The sequence below is a fragment of the Python bivittatus genome, unplaced genomic scaffold (assembly GCF_059951505.1).
Source record: "Python bivittatus isolate LINGU-HERP-01145 unplaced genomic scaffold, Pbiv_v1 ctg000070_np1212, whole genome shotgun sequence".
Taxonomy (NCBI): Eukaryota; Metazoa; Chordata; class Lepidosauria; order Squamata; family Pythonidae; genus Python; species Python bivittatus.
This window is the reverse complement of record NW_028277034.1, coordinates 48,740,335-48,748,590: the sequence shown is the minus strand read 5'-3', so window position 1 is coordinate 48,748,590 and position 8,256 is coordinate 48,740,335. Positions and strand designations below refer to the sequence as shown.

At 38.8% G+C, this 8,256-nt stretch overlaps 1 protein-coding gene across 1 annotated transcript; it reads left to right on the top strand.

Moving 5' to 3' along the window:
* Nucleotides 1–5,157: 5,157 nt before the first annotated feature.
* Nucleotides 5,158–6,306, top strand: LOC148216894 (vesicle-associated membrane protein 8-like). Its single transcript, XM_088133135.1, has 2 exons — nucleotides 5,158–5,411; nucleotides 6,062–6,306. The coding sequence occupies exons 1-2, from the start codon at nucleotides 5,262–5,264 to the stop codon at nucleotides 6,203–6,205; spliced, it is 294 nt and encodes a 97-aa protein (XP_087989261.1). The 5' UTR covers nucleotides 5,158–5,261; the 3' UTR covers nucleotides 6,206–6,306.
* The last annotated feature ends 1,950 nt before the right edge of the window (nucleotides 6,307–8,256 follow it).

Genomic DNA, 8,256 nt, shown 5'->3' with positions numbered 1-8,256 from the left:
TCTTAACCCAAATTCTTGCTCCCAGGTAGTTGAGATAAGTAAGATTACACTGTAGATGTATATTTTAACTCTCTTTCAGTTATGCTTATTGAAATTCACATTAAACTGTTTTTTTCACAATTTGTTCCAGATTTGGAAAACAATTGAAGAAACTCCCCGAGATAGCAACGGCTTTTTCAACCTTTTGTGTTTAGTGCTGATTGTCAAAACATATTAGAAAAATAGAGGGTAGGTATGTTTAAACTCACTTTGTTTCAAACAGATGTTAAGTAGGGCTACCCAATTTTGGTTACAAGAATCTGGATGACTATGAGCAACAACAAGGTTTGCTATATCTGTATGCTGCAATTTAATGCTAATAGGGATTTTTGCATCCCAGATTGGTAGACTAATATTAGGGAAAGTTAATTTGAGAACATAATATATTCTAACTGAGTAGAAAATCATTTAGTAGGTGATCAGTCTATAGCAGTGTTTCTCAGACTTGGCAGCTTTAAGACATGTGAACTTCAACTCCCAAAATTCCCCAGCCAGTGCTGGCTGGGGAATTCTGGGAGTTGAAGTCCACATGTCTTAACGTTGCCAAGTTTGAGAAAAACTGGTCTACAGAATTTGAGTAAAATATGTCATAAATGTTCAGTTTTGACTTTCTCCATAAAAGATCTATTTCAGCTATTTCTTTAGTTGAATCAAGTTGAATTTAATCTTTGAATGTCTTACCTTAGTAAAGACTAGCTAAAGGTTAAATAATTTTCTGCTGCATTTCAGGAGCCTAGTATCTTCCAAATAACACAGGGAGGAAAATATACACATTTTAAGTACTTTAACTCCGCTCCTAGATCTTCCAAAATAACACAATTATTTTCCCTGTAGCAGAAGTGAACAGTTATGCTTGCCGCAAGAGAGATTTAAAATCAGCATGGAGTAATTAATATAGGCGTTTTTTAGGAACTGTGCTTGTAATCTCAGGCTATCCTATGTTAACTGAGGTGGCTCCGGACTAAAATGCAATGGAAGGAAGTCAGAATGGTAGATTAGTTGAAGGGCCTCTCAGGAATATTAAGGCTTTTAGTACAGAGGAACAGAAGAAGAAACAGGTTGGCTTCTGTAGTGTGACTTCATTGCGAATTGTTTGTCTGTTTTAAAAAATAGAAAGCAATTAGAAAATTGATTTTACAGCCAAAGTTTGCATACAGAGCTTATGCAATTAGTATTGCATCCAAAGCCTTGAACTGCTATACTACACTAATAAAATTTCAATAAAACCACTATACACACACACACACACACACACATACTTAGACATACACAAACACACACATATATACATACATCATGAGGAGGTGACCTCAGATATGAGAGGCTTTTTATGGAAAACAAATTAGCATTAAACTTTAGGAACCTTCTGAAATTAGCACTATCTCAACAGAGTTGGGAATATAAACTACCAGTGTCCACTGATGTTTCTGAGATGTGTGATATTTCACAGCATATCCAAAATGGCTTCTGTGCCGTAGCATGAGAAGTAAAGTAAATCCAAATCTAAAGCAACGATTATCTTCTGCTTGGAGATACTTGACCATTTCTTTGGACCATTGGTCCACTGTTGACTTTCTCCACCATCAGCTAAAAGCATGTGCCAATTCAGTGTACCCCTTTACCATCCCGCCCTATTCAAGACACAGGGCCCTGAGGGGTGATGTTTCCTTTCACACCTTTAGGGTATACATGGCATGTAACCTCTGCTGGGCATAAGGGGGAGATTTTAAATCAGATTTTTCTTTAATCACTGTTGCTGCCTTGTTTATTCATATTTACTGATGAGTGTCAGAAGAAACTTCCAGAAAAGGTGTTTTGGCCACATTTGGGAAAAGCTACTTAACAACATATAGAAATAGTGTGTTTTTTAAATCGGTACTTTCCATGTTCTGTCCCACGTGATCATACACACATATATACAGTGGTGCCCGCAGGGGGTCACAAAAGTCAAGATGGTGGCCAAAGCACCACTTCAAAGAAGCAGGGCTTCGATCATGTGGTGGTGGCTGCCACCTTGACTTTTTTGACCCCTGTTGCAGACATCTATACATACACATAAAATGCTATCGGCTATGTACATAAAAGGCACAGCTATGATTGGAATCTTATCCATAAGGCATGAGAATTGAACCCCACTGTATGAACAATGAGGTTTACCCAGAGGTGTAAAACAAGCAGGTTATTTATGCATGGCATTGCTCTTTGCAGACAGGAGTGGCCACAGTAGTAGCAGCATTGCAAAGGGCGCAAGAAGCAAAGAGGTATTTTTAATGCAGTGGGCTCATTCATTTCAAAAGAAGAACAAATGAATGGAAATGCTAGGAACAAGGCAGCCAAAATGAAGAGGATTCCACGTTTGAACATGATGATTAAAAAGAGACTGCCTTAAAAGTCAAGCTCATTATGAAGTCTTGGTACAGTGATGGAACATGTGAAGATAAAGATTCCCAGGGTCAAGCTCCACTGTATGTCAGCCCTCCCAGGTAGATCACAGAGGAAACACAACCAGATGAGCTAAGTCTAGTTTATTGCAAGGCTACATTACAGTAACAGAATCTTGCAAGTCCGAAAGTACAGTTCTCCCTCCATGACCTTTGCAGCCTGATAACTTAGGGAGGGTCCCTCCTGAGCCCCTTGCCCACCCACTTTGCAGCTGCCCCCACTTATCTCACCATTCCCTAGGCCAGTGTTGTCCAAACGTGGCCCCTTTAAGATGAGTGGACTTCAACTGCCAGAATTCCCCAGCCAGCTATGCTGGCTGGGGAATTCTGGGAGTTGAAGTTCACTCATCTTAAAGGGGCCAAGTTTGGACAACACTGGCCTAGGCAGTATCTCTTTGCCCAGTCTCCCAAGGTCATTCCCACATACCATTACAATGTAGTTATCTTGGGAACAATATCAACATGTTTTTCTTTGACATTTTCCAAGATATTTTTTTCCTACTTTCCAGCCTAGCCTACAATCCTCGAATTTCTGGGGGGGTCACCTCTAAAATTAAATAGGTCCAGCCCTATTTAGCTTTTTGAGTTCAGGTAAGGTCAACTAGCATAAATGGAGAGATTTTCAGTCTTTAGCTCAAGGGCGTCCAAAAAGCAGCCCCCACAGACAAAATTATCAATGCACCAAAAATTCAATATGGAAAAAAAGCAAAGAGCAGCCAGTCAGGACACAAATACACTGATTCTGGACAATGTTTTCCTTAATTAAAGAGATTGCCTACATGAAGCAGTAGAGAAACTTTCTCACTTCGATTTGGGTCACGGGCAAATTTTCCCAGTGGCCCATCCACAAACAGCTTTCTGGATCCACCCACTGAAGCTTTTGAGCCAATATTCAAAACTCAGATTTCAGGCCCCTACTTTGAAGAGTTTTTAACACTCTACAAGTTTAGAATCAGAGGATTATATCACAGTCCTCCAGGAATAAACATGACTTGTTACCATTACAAAGGTGACATCTAGGCATAAATCCAGAAGCAAATGCTTGATTAATGAGCGGCTTTCCCACTTGCATTTTATGCCTATACCCACCACTTCCTTGACAGCAACCATTCTTGTCATTCTAAATGCAACTGCAGCAACAAGGGCTGGAGAAACATGCATTTCAAAAAGCAATTGAAATATTTGCAGTGTAGATTTTGATAGTTGTTCATCATTTATTGTTTCAAGTAGCTTCCCCCCACCACCTTTAAAGTGTCAAGGTTCAAGAGAAATATAAGCCCCCCATTTTAATATGTGGATCACATACGTGGGTGAACAAAACAGAATGGTACAAATGCATGTAAGGTTGTTAATGCCATTCATCCTGCCCAGCTGGCTTCTCCCCTAACCCTGTCTGTCAAATTCCAAACAAGCAGTGAATGAGCTGTAAGGAAGTCTGAAACTGCCATAGCCCTGACAAACGAGGAAGTCAAACTCATAAGCCAAAATGGAATATATTAATGATTGTAACTATTTTGCTTTCGTTTGCTCTGAAAAGCAAATGATCACTGCTTTCACTACAATATTTAAACTCTTAATTAGGAAGAAAAGTTTAATTTAGCAAACTGGAAAAGGCAGGTCACGCTGATGCATCTTAAATAATTGTGAGAAGGTTAGTATCGACGTATAACATTTACTTAAGCTTGTAGTAAAACAATACCTAATTCACTTTTACTTTGAGGGTATAGAACTGACTTTCAAAGAGCTTATAAGAGAAACAGTTATTTCGATACAATTCTGTTCTCCCATTAAATGCTTGCAACCTGGTTAAACAAACTGGCCGTTCTCCACCCGCACATTGCTAGGCGTCTCAGTGTTTTGAAGCTGAATTTTCAGAGGGGGCTTTTAATAGCATAAAGCATTTTACGCGTTCGATTTAATATTTTCATTCAAGCTTGTCTACAGCAGATGGCACGATCTAGCCAACCTTGGCAGATCTCCAAAAACTCTCTTTCATGAGATTGTCAATAATCCCAGGGCTATAGTCTAGATTAAGAAATCAACAAACAACCCAGGAGACAATATATTTTCATATTGCAGCCAAGGAAACGGTTGTCAGGAGTTGAGCTAATCTGAGTCTTTGCTTTGGGGGGAGAGGGGTACAATTCTAGTGATTGCTTCCATATATTATAATAAATTGATTGTTATTTTAGAACAGTGTTTCTCAAGATTGGCAACTTGAAGATGCGTGGACTTCAACTCCCAGAATTCCCCAGCCAGCCATGCTGGCTGGGGAATTCTGGGAATTGAAGTCCACGCATCTTCAAGTTGCAAGATTGAGAAACACTGTTTTAAAGCATTGATTTCCACTTGGTGATATTATTTAAAGATTTTTTCACTGTGGTTTATACTGTGGGAGAGTTCTATGGAACTTGGTCAGTCGCACTGGATATTTTATAGGAAAGTAATATAAAAGTGTTAAATTTAAAAAGGAAATAAATACACAGAATATTGACAAATGTCTACTAAAGAAAATCTGGTTTCAGGCTTTAATAACCAGCTTCTCTGTTCTGTTTTTGGATGCTGGATTTGCAATTGTAATTTTTAGTTATGAGGTGCTCATATTGCCTGGAAAGAAGAGTAAGACAGGTCTTGCAGAGAAGCAATTCAGCATTAAATATTAAAATAATATCCCCAGCATACTTTTCATGAAAGAGTAAGAGGCATCTTAACTGGCTTAGTATCTTAGACAGGTTGGCATTATCTGTATTAAGTATAATAAATAAACTGTTTCCTGGGCAGATGGCTAAACCCAACAATATTGCGATTTCTACGCTTCAAGTCCAAGTAGATGATGTGAAAACCGTTATGACTCAAAACATTGAAAAGGTCCTGGAAAGAGAAGAGCGACTGAGTGTACTTGCTGGCCGAAGTGATGATCTTGAAACCGCGGTAATTGTTTACTTTAGATGTATGGATGAGCTGAAGTTCCCTTAGAGCAGTGTTTCTCAACCTTGGCAACTTTAAGACGGGTGGACTTCAACTCCCAGAATTCCCCAGCCAGCAAGGCTGGCTAGGGAATTCTGGGAGTTGAAGTCCACCCGTCTTAAAGTTGCCAAGGTTGAAAAACACAGAGGGAGAGAGAGAGAGAAAAAGAGAGAGAGGTTCCCCCAACAGCCAAGAACTGTTATTTGAGGAAACTGGGCACATTCCTGAAAGTGTGAATTGGCTAATTAAAGAGAGTAATTATTCATTGACTAAGATACCCCTGCTCTGCTAGATTCTCCCACAGCTTTGCACCTTCCATCATATATGGAACAAAAGAGGAGACAAAAACCAAGGACATTTTCAACTGCATGAATGGAAACCCACTCCGGTGAAATTAGATGCAGTCTGAAGCAATTTAATGTACATTATATGGACCTTTTTTCTTCCATCACCTCCCACGTTCATCATAACCAGTCTTAGGGAAGGACCCTACATGACAGGAATGTTTGTTTTCAAACATTTTAACCACTCTTTAGTTTAAGTAAATAAAACAAAGTTACTGAACAAAATGTATATGAATCCCATTATTAACCAATTTTCCCATCTGATTTCAGGCTCATGGTTTCCAAAAAACTACCACCAAGATTTCAAAGAAGATGTGGTGGAAAAATGCTAAAATGATCATAATTATAGCAATAGTATTTATCATCATTGTTGTTTTCATAATTCTTATAGCCACAGGAATTATTCCAATGTAAGGAATGTTTAAGCAGTTAAAACCTACATGGTGTACCACATGTTCTATATGGAGCACAAATATTCATGTTTCAACCCTATTTTTACATACAAAATGCTTGCTTTCACCCATTAATAAAGTAGCTAACACTCCTTCCTCTCTTATTTGGAAGATTACTTTATTACCAAGTGACAGGCTATTAGATCTAATTAGAATGCTTCATAGAATGAAGTTACTATGAAAGCCGAGATTTATTTTCCCTCTTATTTAAAAATACCAGGATGCAATGCCTGACTTTGCAATGGATGGACTATCCAGGAGCTTCACTGCAAAACTGAAAAGCATTTAAGCCAATTGCCTCTTATAACTAGCCCTGAAAGTAGTTAATATGCAGTAAATGTTGATATCTGCATATGTTGATCCAGCTGCTCACACAACTAGAAAACTCACTTACTGTAGAACTACAGGTAGTCCACATTTAGCGACCACAATTGGGTCCAGCAACTTACATGTTAAGCAAAGCAGCTGCTAAGTGAAATAACTGTGGTTACAATCTTATTTCAGCTTTCCTTTGCTTTACAGACCTGCAAAGGTCGTAAATGCAACGATTGGCCATAAAGATACTATTTCACCACCATAACTGTGAATGGTTGCTAAACGAGGCAGTCACTAAATGAGGACTACCTGTACTGATATTAAAAGTTCCCAAACTTTTTTTAAGTTTGTACTTAAACACACTTTGCCAGTACTTGTATTATGCAAGGAATCCCCACTCTTTTTGGGCCAGTGAATGGATGTGGAATTCAGAAAACATCCAAGTGCTCATGCAATATGGCTACTGGGGAGCTTGCTCAATCATAACATGGCTGCTATGAGGAACATAACATAGATAGAAGCATCAATCTACCAGAATAGGATTCATTACCCTTCAAGCCCTCTTCCATAGAATACCATTGACGTTGCTTAAAGTCTCATGTTAACCTTGACATATCCATGCAACTCTCTCGGCAGCAATACAGAACTGCTTGCCATAATCATCTTCTGGGATATTTTTTTAACCTTCCCTCTCTACCCTTCCACCCAAGGACTTCCTAGAGGTCTCCCATCCATCCAAGTAGCAAACAGGTTGAATCCTACTTAGCTTTTAGAGATTAACAAAAGATATCCAGGTGTTTAAATCTAGGTGGGTTGCCCTTGCTTACTTTTGGCCTTTTTGAGAAGTCAGATTACTTCCAAAGAACTGGGCTGGATCTACCCTTCACTTTCACTCTCCAAAGTAACTGGGGCCATTTGGAGCCCAGGAGAATGCTTGTTAAACATCTAGTGCTGTACAAAATGGAGGTTTCCCATTTTTTAGTGATACAAAAAGTGAGATAGGAAGCTTGGTCAGTACCAAGCAAGGTGGCTATGAACATATTGGTGCTTTAGGCACCATCACACTGGAAGGTCCAGCATAACTGGGATCAGAAACTTAGGTTTCGACAGGCATTATTACTGAATACAGTGACACTGTTCCCGCAGGTTTAAAAATATTTTTTCAGGTCAATACAAAAAAGGTTAAATTGCACTACATTTTAATCCAAAATCAATTCAGAATGGCAACCTCCCACACTGGAATTATGTGGTTTATAGAAGACTCAAATGTGGTGCACTATAACAGGTGGCCATACTTGAGTTTTACTGCACACTACATCAAGTACAAATTAAGGTCTAGGTATTTCCCTACAGAATACTCTAATTATTATTTGTTACCAAGCATCTATTAAGTCAGAACCAGCTTTTCTGGAATCTGAAAACAGCAGTGAGCTTTCAAGGATGTGGAGAAGATCTTGTATATATAAGATGCTCCACCTCTCTTTCTATTAGGGAGCCTTTTGCTTCAGTTGCAGGCCATGCTTTTAAATGTTTAAATCTCCAAAGACAGAAAGGATATAGCAGTGATGTCATGCAAGAAGATGGAGGCCTCTGTGTTCTAAATAGCGCAACCAGAATTAATTCCTATGCAGTCTTTCCTACTTTCTACCAACAGAGTCCAAATTTTAAAAATTAGAAATGATTAAAATGTTGCAGATG

Bases quoted from the DNA above. Each gene is read 5' to 3' on its own strand.
- LOC148216894 (XM_088133135.1), top strand. From the start codon at position 5,262: ATGGCTAAACCCAACAATATTGCGATTTCTACGCTTCAAGTCCAAGTA. The intron at 5,412-6,061 runs GTAATTGTTTAC...ATCTGATTTCAG, and splicing joins GTGATGATCTTGAAACCGCG to GCTCATGGTTTCCAAAAAAC.